Source organism: Cervus canadensis, chromosome X (genome assembly GCF_019320065.1).
Source record: "Cervus canadensis isolate Bull #8, Minnesota chromosome X, ASM1932006v1, whole genome shotgun sequence".
Classification (NCBI taxonomy): Eukaryota; Metazoa; Chordata; class Mammalia; order Artiodactyla; family Cervidae; genus Cervus; species Cervus canadensis.
In genome coordinates this window covers 32343822-32362695 of record NC_057419.1, presented here as the reverse complement: position 1 = coordinate 32362695, position 18874 = coordinate 32343822, and the positions used below count along the sequence as shown (strand labels likewise).

General features: G+C 34.6%; 1 protein-coding gene across 10 annotated transcripts in view; it reads right to left on the bottom strand.

Moving 5' to 3' along the window:
- Positions 1–18874, bottom strand: part of ATRX (ATRX chromatin remodeler) — a 264397-nt gene that overhangs the window by 151576 nt on the left and 93947 nt on the right. For 4 of the 10 annotated variants that reach the window (XM_043459555.1, XM_043459564.1, XM_043459556.1 and 1 more), the window contains 5 exons: positions 16157–16270; positions 12001–12110; positions 9761–9828; positions 6387–9457; positions 1878–1950 (listed from right to left, as the gene is read on the bottom strand). In XM_043459555.1, coding sequence (XP_043315490.1) covers positions 1878–1950; positions 6387–9457; positions 9761–9828; positions 12001–12110; positions 16157–16270 — 3436 coding nt within the window. The remainder of the gene's footprint in view (positions 1–1877; positions 1951–6386; positions 9458–9760; positions 9829–12000; positions 12111–16156; positions 16271–18874) is intronic. The other 6 variants (XM_043459560.1, XM_043459561.1, XM_043459557.1 and 3 more) reach the window with 5 other exon arrangements.

Here is an 18874-nt window from a genome sequence, read left to right as displayed (position 1 = left end):
CCATCACTTCATGGCAAATAGATGAGGAAACAGTGGCTGACTTTATTCTTTTGGGCTCCAAAATCACTGCAGATGGTGACTGCAGCCATGAAATTAAAAGATGCTTACTCCTTGGTAGGAAAGTTACGACCAACCTAGACAGCATATTAAAAAGCACAGACATTACTTTGTCAACAAAGGTCCGTGTAGTCAAGGCTATGGTTTTTCCAGTAGTCATGTATGGATGTGAGAGTTGGACTATAAAAAGCTGAGCACTGAAGAACTGATGCTTTTGAACTGTGGTGTTGGAGAAGACTCTTGAGAATCCCTTGGACTGCAAGGAGATCCAACCAGTCCATTCTAAAGGAGACCAGTCCTGAGTGTTCATTGGAAGGACTGATGTTGAAGCTGAAACTCCAATACTTTGACCACCTCATGCGAAGAGTGGACTCATTCGGAAAGACCCTGATACTGGGAAAGATTGTGGCAGGGAGAGAAGGGGATGACAGAGGATGAGAAGGTTGGATGGAATCACCAACTCAATGGACATGGGTTTGGGTGGACTCCGGGAGTCGGTGATGGACAAGGGAGGCCTGGAGTACTGGGGTTCATGGGGTTGCAAAGAGTCAGACACGACTGAGCTACTGAACTGAAGCTCTATTCAAAACTACAGAATAAAAATTTTTGTTCATTCACCTTAATAAAAATGCTGTCCTATTAATTAGGAGAATGCTGATCTTTGAAACAGAAAAACTTATCAGCATCAGCAAGACATAACAGAACGATAGTGACAGCTGGCCGCAAAGTATTTAATAACTCAGTTAATTCCTTACAAAATTATGACACAAAAATTAATGTTTATCTTCATGTTTTCTTAGTTATTAGAGCTTACTATTAGGAATAAATGGGTGATTAATATAGTACTCTGTAGTAAAATCTCAAGCCTATCATAGATTTTTGGTGCCAGAATTAATCAGAGAACATTTCATCCAATCTTTTCATTTTAGAGAACAGAAAATTTTGGCAAAGAGTAGTTAAAGATCACACAGAAAAGTCAGAACTAGAAGTCAGATATTCTTATGCCCATTATTCCAAAATTCCATCCATTACACCACATTGTCTCCATGGTGAAGATTATGAGTGTGGGGGATCTTCTAGTTCAGTAAGGGTTTAAAAAGTAATATAAAAACATAAATTTTTGAATATCTTCTCTTTATTCCTCATTGCTAGGATATGGGTATAACTATTTTTTTTTACTTCTCCCAGCTATCCCTTAGTTAAGTCAATCTGTACAGACTACAATGTTCACATTTAAACCTATTCTTTAAGTATTATTAATGTTAACACTATCAAACTGTCTACTTCTATTTTATTTGAAAAACTGTTAAAATCTAAATCAGTCTAGACACTGTGCAAATAGATATTTTTAAAGCAATTTCTTAATCTTAAACATCTGAGCAGTCTCCTTTTTTCCACTTTGAACAGGTTTTAATGAATAGGATCACCACACTGGATGGCAATTTAAAACAACAATCAAATACTGAGGATAGAGATTTCTGTTGTCACCAATTTTTGAGACATGATTTACTTTCACTAAAAAATAATCTGTCAAAATTAAAATATTCTCAAAAACTTATCACAGTTTACATGAGACATAAAAATTGACAGTGCTGTATTTATAACACACCCTATGCTAGTATTTATTTTCTCTTAAGGTTTCTGAGTTTTAGCCCATTTTCTGGCCTTTCTTTGAAACTTGGAGGAAGATTGAGTGAGTATTTCTAAAGCTAGCTGGCACTCCTGGTTTGTACAACCTGCTTGCAATTCCAATGCTGCTCTTTGTGCCCAGGCCTAGGGTGTGTTATAATCTTTTTAAAATCTTACAGATGGAATCATACCTATTTTCAGGATCATTGTCATCATCGTCATCATCCACTGTGACAGGCACTGATTTAGATAAGGCTTCGTCTCCTTGAAGGAACAAAAGTGTACTTAAAATTATCTACATAAGTAAAACCATCTAAAATAAAACTGAAAGTCAAAAACTTTAAAATAACTAGTGAGTCCTAAACTACACTCTGTGATCCAAAACATGAATAAAAAGAATTTATAAAGAAAGTACAATGGGGAATTTAAGAAGTGTCAGCAGCAAAATAATAAATAGTTGGATCTTATATATTTCAAAGTTTCTTCCCACAGCACAAGAATTTTAAAACTCATCCTTCCTGGTAACAAACATTTTATCATTCACCATCATATTAGCATAAGTTTCTCACTAAAGTAGGCTTTGTACTGACCTGTTTAAAGTTAAAAGATGTCTAACTTTTTCTGTATCATTGAAGAATTTTTTTAAAATGCTACCAATACTTGGTGATACCAAGTAACTGTAAAATATACTTGAATTTATATGGTGTTGACAAATAAAATCACCTAGGGATATATTAAAGTACAGTAAAACTTATTTCCTTACAAAAAGTAACATTTCTATCTTTTGATTAAAACTATAAAGTGATTAGGAGAAGGAAATGGCAACCCACTCCAGTACTCTTGCCTGAAGAATCCCGTGGACAGAGGAGTCTAGTGGGTTGCTGTCCACGGGGTCGCACAGAGTCGGACACGACTGAAGCGACTTAGCATGCATGCATGCATTGGAGAAGGAAATGGCAACCCACTCTAGTATTCTTGCCTGGAGAATCCCAGGGACAGAGGAGCCTGGAGGGCTGCCGTCTATGGGGTCGCACAGAGTCGGACATGACTGAAGCGACTTAGCAGCAGCAGCAGCATAAAGAGATTTTAAAAATTTGTACATTTCATTGTATGTAAATTTTGCCTCAAAAACAAACATTGTACCCTAGTTAACACTATATATGCTGAAGTAATCAGGGAGAATTATGCTAATTTCTACCATTTCTTTTCAAACGCATCAAAGATTTCAAGGGCATTAATTACACTGAGTGAAGAAAGACAATTTCAAAAGCTTATACACTTCATGATTCCATCTCAAAATAACAGAATTACAGAGATGGAAATCAGATTAACAGTTGCCACAGGTTAAGAATAGGGATATGCAAGGAAGTGTGCATAGGGGTAGCACAAGAGAACCTTGTGGTAATGAAACAGTTCAATATACTGGTTGTTGTGGTAGCTATAAAGCTACATGATACAAATTTTGCACAGAACTATACTTACACACACACACAAACCACACATACACACAAATTAAGGAATGCATGTAAAACTGATGAAATCTGAATAAATCATCAGTTTCCTGGTTATGACACTGTACTATAATTATGAAAGATTGATACCATTGGAGGGAAATTAATGAAAGACATCCAAGACCTCCTGTACACTTTCTTGCAACTTCCTGTGAATTTATAATTATTCCAAAATAAATAAAACAGGGGGCAAAAGTTAGGTTCATTGATGGATAGATAGGATATATAAATTAAAGTATGTGATAAAGCAAATATAGTACAATGTTAATAGTAGAAACTCTTCTGTATATTTAACATTTTTTACTAAAAAATACTGGGAGAAAATGTTGAAGAAAAAAATTCACAAGGAACACAGACACCTACAGGTTCAAGATAGAAATATGCTAACTGTAGAAAGGCAAAAGTAAATCTCCCAATTAACCTTAGCAAACTGACAATAAATACTTCATTCAAATAGGTCAATCCTCAAATTAAATATTACTAGTGATATTACTGCTGTTCCTCCTTACCACATCTTTGAAAATTTGACCCATTCTTCAAATATAAGTTCAAATACTACCTGTTCTTTTAAGTTTTCCTCCAATATTTGGATAACTGGCTCACCTACTATTTATCACAGACTCATTTTAGTTTTACATCTTTCTCCTGGTATTCTTTTTTTTTTAATAATGACTTATCTATGTCTATCTTGCTCATTGGACTGCAATCTCCTCGGACCATGTTCCTTATCATGGTTAGTCATGCCATTCCCAAGACCAACTAGAAAATGTTGTATACTGTAATCGATCCCCAACTATTGCTGAATAAATTGGAATCCTCTAAATTCATGGGAGCAGGGGAGGCTTTTTAAGAGCTCATAAAAATTGTCACCTGAATTAAGTTGGATATATTAGGAGAACAGATAAATTTAGCATGCTTTGTATACAAGCATGCATATTCTTAAGGAATGCCACTTATCATTGACTCACACCCAAACTTATCCTGGAAATCAGTGCTTTTAACATAGTGCTTATTTGCAATTCCTTGAATATTTTTTTCTGACTATATTTCTATCAATAAAGTCCAATTTTTATTTAATTTTTTATTGAAGTATAGTTGACAAAAGTCCAATTGTTAGATGAGTTCATTCCCTAGCAAATTTATCCTCCTTTTTTACATCTAAAAGTAAAATCAGTCCAAGAAATACCCAGAGTGAAGAAAATTTGAACAACAAAGTTTATGCCACCAAAGAGTTGCGAAACTGGCATCTTGCCTGAAGTGCAGAATTCTCAAGGCTTTTCTGGATATAAACATGAGAAAAGGGAAATGAACCCTCTTGAGTAGCAGCCATATGTTGCCATCTCTTATTAAGAGCTAATCAATATATATTACTTATTAAAATAGCTATTAACAGTTTTAAGCATGAGAATTATAATTCTCTTAGAAACCCTCACATGTGTCAAGTGAGATTTGGGGAGATGAAAATTAGTATCTGAAATCAAACATGCGGATTTCACTAGGGAAGCTGTTTTGTCATGGAAACCAACTTTACAAAGTTTGATTAGTCCAACAATCTAGAATTTGCAAATGAGACTACTCTATGTAACTAACCACAATTTATTATTCTCACATTCTAATCCTAATAAGAGTTTTTTCCACTAACCTGATAACCAAAACATTGAATTGATATCAAAGCAACTATTATATTATGTTTTGAATACAAGTTTACAATCTTATATGCAATTCAAAAATCTAAGAAGTTCTCAAAATTTAAAATTTTGTAAGGTGGTACCAAAGTTTACTTGGCAGCAATATCTAATCTGAACTGCTTATTCCTCTTACATGTAAATGTTCATAAGTTCTGCTGGGAACACAATAGTAAGTGCAATCTCCTTTACAAAAATTTTAAAATAAATTTTAAGTGTCCTTGGTTAACTGACAGGTTTTATTGTCTTAAAAAAAAGACAATATGAGCAACAAGTATACATTTATTATACAACTATTTTTTTTAAGAACTGCCATAATGATAAATATTTTTAAGTTTTTGAGGGGGTATCACTGACCCACACCCTTACTGTCCTAGTGCTCTATCTCATCAGGGTAGAGTAATCCATCTACTTTCTGGATTTTTTTCTTTTTCTATTTTGTTAATGTTAAAAATGGAAACATCTGTTCATGTTATTAGAAAAAAATGATGAGCATCAGCAATGGGTTTCAATAAAGTAAATTTAAATTTTTCAGAGGATTTCATAGACACAAAGTTAACATGCCCAATTTAAAAGTCAGGGCTAAAAAAATAAATAAATAAATAAAATAAAAGTCAGGGCTGATTCATGTGAATGTATGGCAAAAACCACCACAATATTGTAAAGTAATTAGCCTCCAATTAAATTTAAAAAAATAAACAAAAGTCAGATGCATGGCAAAGCAGTTAAAACTTTCACATAACATGTCATACTCATAACAAGCACTCATCTCCATTACATGAGTAAATGTCTACTGAACTACTATCAACAGTCTGATTTTCCTTCATAAATTACTTTTCATTACTCCAAAGAAAAGCATTAAACATTAATAAAGAAATTTAAGCATACTAACACATATATATATGGAATTTAGAAAGATGGTAACGATAACCCTATATGCAAAACAGAAAAAGAGACACAGAAATACAGAACAGACTTTTGAACTCTGTGGGAGAAGGTGAGGGTGGGATGTTTCAAAAGAACAGCATGTATACTATCTATGGTGAAACAGATCACCAGCCCAGGTGGGATGCATGAGACAAGTGCTCGGGCCTGGTACACTGGGAAGACCCAGAGGAATCGAGTGGAGAGGGAGGTGGGAGGGGGGATCGGGATGGGGAATAGGTGTGGATCTATGGCTGATTCATGTCAATGTATGACAAAACCCACTGAAATGTTGTGAAGTAATTAGCCTCCGACTAATAAAAAAATTAAAAAAAAAAAAAGAAAGAAATTTACCCAACAAATTTGGTACACATGACACAGAACACTAATAATGTTTCAAATACCTCCCAATGGTGACAAAAAAAATTGGAGAAAGAGGTTCTAGAAAATCTCTAAAGAATTTTTAAATGGTGTTTTCCTACAGAATAAGTAACCTTGCATTTGACTGACTACAGAGAAAATAAACAATGTAGTTATTCAACAGGGAAAAAGTATAAATTTTCTATTTATTTTCCCATACCTGACGATTGACAAAATCCAGTATGTGACGACAGCACTAAATTTTCAGTCACAGGCTTAATTTTCTGCTCATCACTGCTGCCCTCACCTACAGATTTCTGATCATCATCTCCTATATCAGAAGAAGATGAGGAAGTAATGTCAGCCTGCTTTCTTTTAGTGCTTGTTCTCAGGGAGTTTCTCATTTTCTCCTTCATACTGCCTGCCTTCTTTTTAGCTGAAGCTCTTTGTTTCTTCAGGTTTTTATTATCTTCAGAACTTTCCTCAACATCAGAAGATGATGAGCCACTTTGTACTTCCTTGCTATTTCTATTTGAATTTAAATTCCTTCTTTCCCTTAATTCTATTCTTTTTGGTCTCTTATCAGAAAAATCACAACCATCTTCTTTCATGGAATATTTTTCAGTATCAGATGATGAACAATCCTGTCTCTTCCTCGAACTCTTTTCAGGCAAGTTGAACCTTTTCTTCTCTCTACTGGATGTTCCATTCTTACTCCTCTTATCTTCGGAAGAGTCACAACCTTCTCTTTTCCCTGGTAACTTCTCAGAATTATCAGGTAATTCACCCTTCTTTTTAGAAGCTTTATCTTTTATTTTTTTGCATTTCTTTTCCCCATTAGCTGAGCTCTTATTTTGTTTTACGCTTTTAGGAAAGTGACAAATTTCTTCTCCCTCAGGTAATTTCTCAGTACTATCAGATGATGATTCATACTCTTGCTCCATCTTAATTACTTTTTTATTCAAGTCTGCAGTTTTCTTTTCTTTTTCTTCAATTGCCTTTTTGCTCTGCTCGTTATCATCTTCAGAGGATTCATCACTCTGTTCTTTCTCTGAGAACTTCTCAGCAACATCACATAAGCCACCCAGTATTTTCTTACACATTCTGGTTCGCTGGTGCTTACTCTTTCCTTTAGATTCAGCAACCATTTTATCTTCTGGAGAATTAAAACTCTCCTCTTTCCCAGAACAAAGCTTATCAGCGCTCTCTGAGGAAACATTGGGCTGCTGCTTCTTAGAGAGGCGATCTCTCAATTCCATGATGGTCTTGTCTTTATCAACTGTGCCTTCTGCTGAAGAGAAATTCTCTCTCTCTTGTTTCCTTTCAGCATCATCAGATGATCCTTCCTGTGCAGTCCTCAAACTTTTATGACCTTGATCATCCATTCCTTTTTTGCTGTGTTTTTCATCTTCAGAAGAATCATAATCTTCTTTATTTGGAACTCTTTTCTTGGTTGTTCTGGCAGTTCCAATTTTACTCATACTCTTTATCTCTTTTTCTAATTCTGAGTCATAATTAGAAGATTCAGACTGGTTTTGCCGTTTCTTTTTAGAAATTATAGCCTTTTTAACTGATTTACCTTTCTTAATATCAAAATCTGAGCCAGAAGTAGAACTTTTTCGTTTCCTTTTTCTTTTATCATCTTTCCCTCTTTGAATCTTTGAATAAAAAGTCTTCTCATTATTTGTATGAGGTTCATTAATATCAGTATCTGAAGAACTGTGACTCACACTGGGCACGTCTTTGAGGATTGCCAGCATTTCATCAGAATCTGAAATGTGATCCACAATCTCTGACTGCTTAGATTTAGGCAATTTATTAGGTTTAGGATTATCTATAGCACTGTCAGAAGAATTCCGCTTATCCTTTTTTCTCATTGGGACCGAAAGTTTTTGCTGCTCCTTAACTGTTTCATTATTTTCTTCATCTGAATTAGATATTGTACGGTTGTTTTCTGTCTGTCGCCTCAAAGGTGTAGTCTTTACACGTGGGGATCTTCGAAGATCAGATTCTTCTGAAAGTAACGGAACTTCACTTTTAGCCAAATGCTCATTATCATTCTTTTCCTGTCCAGGTTCACAGTTCTCTGGCTTAGGGTTCAGACAAGAACTTTTATAGCTATCTTTATCTTGTGGAACTTCCTGACAATCAGCACCTTTAATTGGGGAAATAGAAAGGGAAACAGGGGTGAGTTTAACATATAATTCTTTTGTTACTTTAGCTGTTGTTTTTGATTTAATACCTCCTCTGTTGTCTTTTGAAGTAATATTTAATTTTACAGAAGTCTCCAGTTCTTGCTCAGTTCCACTGTTGCCATCTCCCTGATAATCTGCTGAACTCTGAAACTCCATAGCAGTCTCAAGATTCTCAAAAATGTCTTCTGGAACTGAGGAAGGAACAGACACAATATCCATGTCTAAGTCTTCAGAAGTGTTAGTAGGTTCATACTGAGGTTCTTTTTTATCAGATTTCTTATATTCAGTACTGGCATTTTTATGTGCTCTTTGTTCCTCTACTGCAACACTCTGACCCACATGCTCACTATCTACCTGCTTTCTTGACAGTTTACCTTCTGATTTTGAAATATCCTTCCTTTCCAAAACACAAGGTTTTTCTCCTTTTCTTACTTTTGTTTCAGACTTAGCATCTATGACTTTATGCTCTTTGGTATTTTTCTCTTTGTTTACAGCATCCAAAGCTTGAATCTCTGAATTCAAATCTTCTTCTAATGCAAGATGAGCTTTCTTGATATCAGCCAACACAGACTTAAAAGCCTTAAGCTGACGTAACTTTGTAGCGGAATTGATTTCTGAATTATCTGTTGCCTGCTTCAGAAACTTAACGTAACTGGAATTCATGTTGGCAGTAGTCTCAATCAGTTTTTTTGTCTTCTTAATCATGTCCTTGGGCACAATTAGTGCTGAGTAAGAGTAGGTTACAGAACCAGAATATGAATCATCTAACTTCTTTTCTTCTCCATTACAATTTGGACTGTTTTTCTTTGGAGAAAATCTGGGTGCATGATCATATACTTTACTACTCTTTTCATTGTCAACTTTTATCTTCTTCTTATTTTGTTGCAACAACTGTTCTAAGTTTTCAAACACGCTGTTACATGCCGTGACCAAGTCCAACAAAGGCTCTGGGTGACAAATGTAGCAATACCACTGGTTGTTTTCATCCATTATTGTAGACAGCTCCTTTCGACCAAGGTTGCGAAGAATGCACTTCTTACAGAAGGCATTATGGCAAAAGTCACAACAAATTAAGTTTCCACCTTCTGCACACCATCTGCAATTATTTAAAGATTACAATATTATTCCAAAATGAAACTCATTTAAAATATTTTTAGTACTAAAGCAATTAAAATTTCTTGCCAACAATTTTAATAGCAAAGTAATTTAGGTCATTTACTTTTTCTTTGTTAGAAAATTAAGACATAAATCAAGGGCTATGTGGAAAAGAACAACCTTCCATTAAAGATATCAATGATGATACCACAAAAAAGAAAAGATTTAATAACAGACTATGTAAGAATTTTCCCTCAAAAAGTAGACAACACTGAATTTTAGTTCATCTTGATTTATTACCTACCTACACTGTTCATCCATTCCATCTGAGTCACGGCTAATATCATCACTCATGTAATATTTAAAGCAATTCTATTAAAACAGAGAGAGAGAGAGGGAAAATTTATTCAAAATTTTTAACATTCATAAAGGAGAAAAACTTCACTTTTAAGTCATTAAAAAACTAAAGGGAATGTATCTATGTATGTGTGTGTATGTGTGTTTTAGAGAATCAAAGCAAAAACACTGTGCCACCCCAACTAGTACTTTAGAGACACAGGAATAGCTCAAGAAATTAAAACAGACTTCCATATCATCAAGTACCACTGTTCCTTATATAAAAATTGATAGAAGATTTTGGTAAAGCAAATTTCTGATCTCATATGGCTAGCTACCCAGGATCTACATAAAAATGTATTAGATTTGTTGTTACTTAATACTAATTTAATAGTCATCATATATAAACAGCTATTGTGTGTAGAGCTGAGCAAGAGTATCCTTTTCTGCCCTATGTTATCTTTAAATCTCCAATACCTACTGTGTAAGATAGGCAGTATTACTGCCCAATTTGAGAGAAAAGGCTTTGGTTCATTAATATGTAAATAATTCTCCAAAAGTCATATAATTGCAAAGGCAAAACTGGTATTCAAATCCAAATCTGACTGACTTTATTTTTTTTTTCTGACTGACTTTAAATTCCTTCTCACTAGAACTAAAGAAAAGGGAATGTTCCATGACCACTGATGACAACTACTGATTACTGACCTGGGCTCAACAGACTAGCCTTTGAAAAAACAAATCACATATACAAGAAAAAAGGAATGCACATTACAAACCCAAAAGATGCAAAATTCAGCTGTCAGTGTTTAAAACTAGAAGCCTGACTGAACTGAATTCAAAGAAAGGAAGGACACAAATTACTAAGAGGCATAAAATTTAGCTTAAGTTGGTCTACATCTATCAAAAATTCATGCAAGATCTACAAATGGAACTCTGATTAAGGAAAGTCTGGTCTGCCCCTACAATTCAAGTAGATATTTTATTGGAAAACAAACTACTACAGGATTAATTTAGCAGTAATATGAGTTGGGGAAATGATATGCTTGATAAAGTAGACATTTAAAATTAATTCCAAGGTATTACTTATAAAAAAGTTTACATAGACTGTTAAAATTATTTTCAATACATATGAAATATTTTTTAAATCTACGATCTCCAAATTAAGTCAAAACACTGCTCTACATGGAGAGTTTAGATTTGAGTAATTGGGGTATGTAAAGAGGGAAGGTTATGTGTGGGAAGCAACCTAGATGCCCATCAGCAGACAAATGGATAAGGAAGCTGTGGTACATATACACAATGGAATATTACTCAGCCATTAAAAAGAATTCATTTGAATCAGTTCTAATGAGATGGATGAAACTGGAGCCCATTATACAGAGTGAAGTAAGCCAGAAAGATAAACACCAATACAGTACACTAACACATATATATGGAATTTAAAAAGATGGTAACGCTAACCCTATATGCAAAACAGAAAAAGAGACACAGATGTACAGAACAGACTTTTGGACTCTGTGGGAGAAGGCGAGGGTGGGATGTTCTGAGAGAATAGCACTGAAACAAGTATACTATCAAGGGTGAAACAGATCGCCAGCCCAGGTTGGATGCACGAGACAAGTGCTCAGGGCTGGTGCACTGGGGAGACCCAGACGGATGGGATGGGGAGGGAGTCAGGAGGGGGGATTGGGATGGGGAACACATGTAAATCCATGGCTGATTCGTGTCAATGTATGGCAAAAACCACTACAATACTGTAAAGTAATTAGCCTCCAACTAATAAAAATAAATGAAAAAAAAATAAAACATATGTGTGCACACACATATACTCTGCAGTTTTCCAACACACCACATTGTCCCTCACCTATGAGTCTTTGAATATCATGTTGCCTCTGGCCTAAAATATACTGAACCAAACCCACTTTACCAAGCTAATTCTTATTTATATTTCAGACATCAGCTGCATCATCTCCATTATATACCAACTCCAAATTACAATGGCTTCTCATGTGTTCCTAAAGTTCATAGTATCTCCCCTATCATAGCACTTATTGGCCCTTTCATGGCTGTCTTCCCCACTACAGTATATGCCCTCCAATGGCAGAAACCATTTCCATCTTCATCAGTGTGCATCAAAATCAAAAAGCATTGAATGCATGTTAAGCATTCAAATATTTGTGGAATTATCAACATATCATTACATACCTTACAAATAAGTACTTGCAGTGAAGGATGTCTATAAATGGAATCTTTTTGAAAATGATTGACCTGTTGTCCACAAGCTGTACAGCTCACAATCCCATGAAGCCCATCTTCTAGAAGAAAAGAGTGAACATTATTCACACATAGACATACATGCAAAAATATATATATTTTAGTTAGCATTTCCCAACATTCAAATTGAAAATTAAATACTTCATAATCCTTGGGAAAATGACATTTTGGACACAAATAAAAAGGTTAATAATTTTATGGACTTACTAAAAACATGACAACCTTGACAAATTACAGAGCTAACTTGCTCCCTTTTACAGATGCAAACCCTATTTCTCACAACAACTTGATATAACATGAAGAGATTCCATAAAAGAAGTTCTAAAAATAGGTGTCAAGAGCTCTTTTCATTTTGCTACTGCTTCACAAATAAATTCAGCATCAGTTCTTAAAGAATGGAGAAGCAAGTGAAATACATGGAATAGATTCTATTGGAACCCTATACTTAAGTTAGGTATGCCATAAAATTTTTATTCTCAAAACGGAATTGTCTATATAGATCCTTTCAAAAGTATGTAAAAACCTGATAACTTTATATTACTAATTTCCCTCCTCAGAGTCCCTTCAATACTATCCACGATCCCCATTAACCTGCCTTTTTTCCATATCTACTCCATTGTCAAGTCCATATCAGCACTGTCCACTATTTCCAAATATGGACAAATAAGATTTGCAAGTGTATCTATGTTGGCAGGAAAACCTCAGAATGGCTGGATTTTGACAGAGCCCCATGCCACGGTTTCTGCAGAAAAACAGATTGAAGATAACCTACACAAGAATAAAGGGAATTTCTGCCTCACCCTCATCTCTAGTTCTGCACAGTGCTTCACAATCTGAACTGAAAATTAAAATCAGACAAAGAATCTTTTAAAAACAGGGACAGCCATCCCCATCCCTAACCCACTGAAAGTTTTACAGGTGACTCTTGATGTGCAAACAACTCTTATCCAAATAAGATGGTAGAATATGACTCAAAAGAGGCCAGTGAAAATGCCTGCATTCACTGAAGGAAAAAAAAGGGGGGGAGGGGAATAAGACTTAAAAAAAAAAAAAAAGGAAAAAAAATTGTCTCTATCCCTAACAAAAAGACAAAACAACACATGTATTTCTCACCTTTTAATTTTCTATTTTGTGTTATTCTTAGTTTTAAGGTCCAAAGCACCAGGGACCCAAGTATTAGCACAAACATTTTTACTTGCAGAAGTTAAAAAAGGTTAACCAAAGTATAAGGGCACCACCACACTCTATAAAGCTGCTTATATTTTATTTTAAATCATACCATCCTGCATTAGTATTTGATTGTGAGTATTGATATATTTTGTACTTTAAACATAAATAAATATACAGTGTGTTCTTTCGTATCAAATAATGATTATATTCATGTAAGCTGACAAGGTAATGAAAAGCTAGAGTATAAATGTTCATCCAGTGTTAGATAATATTTATTAAGCATCTTCTTTATGTTTTTGCACATATATCACTCAAGAATTTTAAAAAGCTAGGTGATTCAATGGAGAATTTTCCCCAAATGTGCATAAGGAATCATAAAGGATATTCATTGCAGTACTAACTAGCAATTGGGAAAAATTTGAAAACAAAAAATTAGAAATAATTTCACATTTAGGAAATGAATAGTGATTTACTTATATAACTGAATTCTATAGAACAGTGAAAAGTAAAAAACCAGATTATACATTTACTGATATGAATACATTTCAAAATCAAAGTTGGATAAAAATTGTTGCAAAAGGATATCTACAGGATACTACTTTGTATATTTTTAAATGAAAAACAAATACTTTTTGAGCAAAATTAGGTAAAAAAAAATATAAAAACATGCATGGAAACAGCACAAATGCACACAAACTTCAAATAATCACAACCTGAAGTGCAAAAGAAAGAGGAAATAGGAATAAACCAATACTTTATTTAAGTGAGATCTGAAGCAAATATTGTAAACTGGTTAGGTGGTACTTTACTAGACATACTTGCTTCTATGGATGTATGTTTTACTTTTTTAGTTATGAAATATCAAAATGGTTATAATACAGCATATACATGGAAAAGAGGCATTTTCATTTCTGACCTCATACATTTTATCAATCTTAAGGAGAGAATTATTCTGTCATATAGAAAAGTTAAGTGTAAAGTATGTTTTCTAACAACTAAACTAGGGAAAGGATGTCAAAATCAGCTATGGTATTTAAAAAAACAATGGCTCCTTAAATGGTCAATTATCTTTGTGTCTCATTTTGTTTCAAATCATTATAAGACTATTTTATGTATAAAGTTTACCTTCTTGACAGTTTCCTAAATTAGACTTCAATTTTAAAACTAACTTTCCCAGGAAGTTTGAATATTAACTAACAGTTCAGTACCTCGGATCACTAGTTCATTCATACATGTGTATATAGGTAAACACGGTTAAAATCCTGTGTGATTTCCGACAGCTTAAAGATATAGCAAATTATTAAGACAAAAATTAACAAGAAAGATTTAGCTATCATATGGCTATAAACACACATATTCCCTTAAGCACAATATAAACATCCTTACACAGAACACTCAATAATATGTTCCAGAGACATATCAGCTCAGACCAAATACCAGCAGCATAGTAAATTAGCACTAAAAACACCCTCCCCGATAATTGTAGCTCTTTTTTATTCTCCTTTTAGCCATTATCCATATCTGAGGCACTGACTACTCCAGAGTCCCTCCCCAAAAGACACCACTAGATATTAATTTTGACACAATGCAGTATACTTAGTTATCTGTCTTCCTAGAGGATCCATAATCAGAAATGAGAAAAAATAAAACTCTTACTGCTGGTCCTTTATCATCATCTTCTACTTGCTGATTCTCTTATTTTAAAGACTACTACTTAGCTTTGGTGAGCTCTGTTGCTGCAAAGGCAGTTTCCCAACTATGAATTAGTCTCAAAAAATCTTCCTTATGCTTGAAAGGGGTAGAACACCCCCTGGTGGACAGAAGACTAAACTACATTTTCTTGATCTCTAAACCTAATGAATTGAATCTGAAAATTTACATATATATGTATTTATACACACATCTAATACAATATACTATTGTGCAAATACAGATATATTTTACTGCTACCACCAAGATATCACATAGCATTGGAATAAAATCTACACAAAATGTCAGCAAGATAAGAACTACTCTATAATTTCACAATTAAAATGATAAATATGAAACAGACAGGCTTCCATTACACTTCTATTTAGAAATTTAGTGTCATTTCTATCTTTTAGAGATTGATTCTTTCTACCATAATGGATTCTGGCTCTGTTAATCTGCCCAAAAAATACATACAGGCACTACTTTAAACTCACACACAAACAAGTAGGACACAAACTTCACTGTAGTGAATTTTTAAATGAATCTTCCTCATGCTCACTTTCTACAGATGACTAGCCAATGGTTGTGTGTATAAGTGAGGGTGGACAGACAAAGGAAGAGGTGACTGAGACAGATGAAGGGAAGGTTCCTAGCTCTAGTTCCCTTCTCCTTCCTATTCATATCTACACTGATATCCTTAGACCAACAGATGTCTGACTTTAATACACATAACAACAAACTGGAGCAGGGTCTTGACATCATCCCCAGAAATTCTAAATTGTCATGAGTGGAGTCAAGGGAACTGCATTTTTAATATAAGTACCCGAGGTGACACTAATGCAGATGTCCATCACTCTCTGAAACAATGTTTTAGATATGTATAAAGTTATCTGAAGGCCATGTGCAAGACTTTGTCCAAATCTAAAATTCTTTCAGGTGAGAGGAAACACATGGTATTCTGGCATTACAGAACTAACATGTGTAAGAAGGAAATACTAAGCTTCTTGAGATAACTTAATAGCCACTGAAGGCAAAGGTATTTTAATCAATGGTGTTTAACCTTTTCTGCTTCAGAGCTCAGAAAGAAACAGAAGTTATTTTTAAGTAGTGCTTTTAAAAAACAATGGGCAGAAAAGTGGAGGTATTTTTAGTAAGCACATCAGATTTTCCAATATGGTCATAAACAGCAATTTAAACTCATGTTTTCATTTTCACTTGTATTTACCTCCGCGTTTTTTGAGATTTTCAGTTTTCATTTTACTTCTGCTTCTAAATTCAGGCCCTTTAAAATCATCTTTGTCTTCATTCAGCACTGGCTCTGGTTGTACAATCACTGTACCTAGAATGATTTCATTTAAAAAACCATTACACATATTAAATGTGCAAGTGAAGTACAAGACTCCAGATAAAGCCAACATTGCTGGAACATAGTTTTGTTTCTTTCAAGCTTTCAATATTTATATAAGGACCTCTCAAGAATAAATAAAACAGGGAAATAGTAAAAGGGCCAGGTGTCAACAATCAAATTACTTCTTGGAATATAGTTCATAAAAAATGGTGTGTCGGGGGGGAAGTATTATGAACTGATCTGTAACAGAAATGTGTGAATAAAGTTAAAAAGCCTTAGCCCAGTTCTCAATTTTTATACTGCCTATCACAAAAGCTTTTTTGACTATGAACATCTACACTAAGTTCTACAGTTTAAAAAATAAAAGGATCAGAAAAGAAAGTTTTAAAGACATCCTATTCTTCTCATAAGCCAAACCATAAAGGCAGCAAAATATTCTTAAGTGTTGTTTTATATTCTGCTATTACTGCTGTACTATTCTGTACCATTTCCTAAATAGTTAAGTCAAAGTTTCAGTACCCTGAAAGTCCCTAAAGAGTTTGTTTTTTTTTCCCCTAAAGAGTTTTAAACAAATATTGCCTTAGGTGCTTAAGCTCAAGTGCTAATAAATTGCAGAATGAAATCAATTGTTGGTCCCTATGGAATCTTTTAGAAAGAATGTACTCTCTTAGCTAAAAAACATGTGAACTGAGGAGAGAGGTTGCTAATTTTTCATTTTAATCTCTCAAGAGCAAATAAAGCAGAGGAATGGTAAAAAGGGTCCAGGTCTCACTTTACCTATATTGCTGGGCTTAGTAATTAGGCATTGTTGTTGTTTAGTCGCTAAGTCGTGTCTGACTCTTTTGTGAACCCAAGGACTGTAGCCCACCAGGCCCCTCTGTCCATAGGATTTCCCAGGCAAGAATACTGGAGTGAGTTGCCATCTTCTTCTCCAGGCGATCTTCCCGATCCAGGGATTGAACCTACTTCTCCTGCATTAGCAGGCAGATTCTTTACCACTGAGCCACCAGAAAAGCCCAACTGGGCATTACTGACAACAATTAAGAAAGTATAGTCGTCCCTCAGTATCCATGGGGGATTTGTTCCAGGACCCCTTGGGATACCAAAATCCGTGGATGCTCAAGTCCTTTATATAAAACAGCATCATAGTATTTGCCTATAACCTATGCACATCTTTCTGTATACTTTAAGTCATCTCTAGATTACTTACACTACCCAACACAATGTAAACCCTATATAAACGGTTGCCAAATGACAAACTCAAGTTTTACTTTTTGGAACTTTCCAGAATTTTTTCCCCAAATATTTCTGATCTGAGGTTGGTTGAATCTGCAGAGGCAGAACCCACGGATATGGAGGGCGAACTGTAAAACCTGGTAGTTGTCAGGGGCTGTTTCCCTGAAACATAGGTCTATGTTAGTCAGCAGTGAGGTTTAACTGAGGTTAAAAGAATTTCTGAGTCTCTGAAAAAACGGGGGGAAATAGGGCACAAGGGATTGAGTTTTTTACAAGCTGGTAAATATAAGTAATTTCCACACACACAAAAAAAACCTTTATTCACAACAACCATTTCACATATATACTCTCAGAGAAGCCCTGGCATTTGAAAAAAGCTAAAGATTTACAGGTAACACCCACCCACCCCCCACACACACACCAGAAAAAAAAAAAAAACAGATTTCTTTCTGAAGATTCTTCTCTAAATGAAAGCAAAGCAGCAGAGTGGAAAGAGCACTCACTAGCTTTGGATTCAGGCAGACCTGGGTTCAAATCTTAGCTTCTCAATTTAAAGCTGAAAAAGTTCCTTGAGCTCTGAATTTGTTCCTTCATCTCTACAAGTAGAAACAATAACTACCTTACAGCATTGCTTTGAGAATTAAATGAGTTAATTTTTAAGAGTCCAGTACTTATACATACTCAGTATTATAACAATAGTGATAATCAACCAAATTTGACCTTATGAAACAGGTCTATTTTGGTTTGGTGGAAGAAATTACCCTTAGTTCAGGTTAGTAACATCCCATATTAACTTTCTTCCATAATATCACTAAAAGAAAGATTGGAACTCCTAGTTCTTAGCTCACCCAGTGGCCATCATAAGGACTTCCAGTAACAACCACTGAGAATGTAATAATCCAAAGTGAATCACTACCTATGAAACTCAGACTGCCATGTTAGCTGTTTCTGCCTTAGGCCACCAAAACCATTACATAAAATGATTTTCAACGCCAAGTAAATGGTAGGCCCATCAATTTTTCTTCTTTCTTCCTCCTCTCATTCATTTATTTTCTTCATTCATTTCTTATCTATTGTAACTCCTAATTTTTCCTAGTCAAGAAACATATTATCCTCCTACTCATCATTTTTTTAAACTTCCATAATCAAAATATGTGTCACATAAACATAAGTAGAGACAGAGAATAAAGTAGTAAACATTGCTGTAAATGATCAGTGATAACAAATCTGAAAAATCTAACAGCCTTGAACATATTATTCAATAAAGAAACAAATCAAAACTTTTGATTCTGAAACACCATGAAATTACCAAGACCCATGTCATTCTCTCATCATGTAAATCACACTGCTCTTAGACTT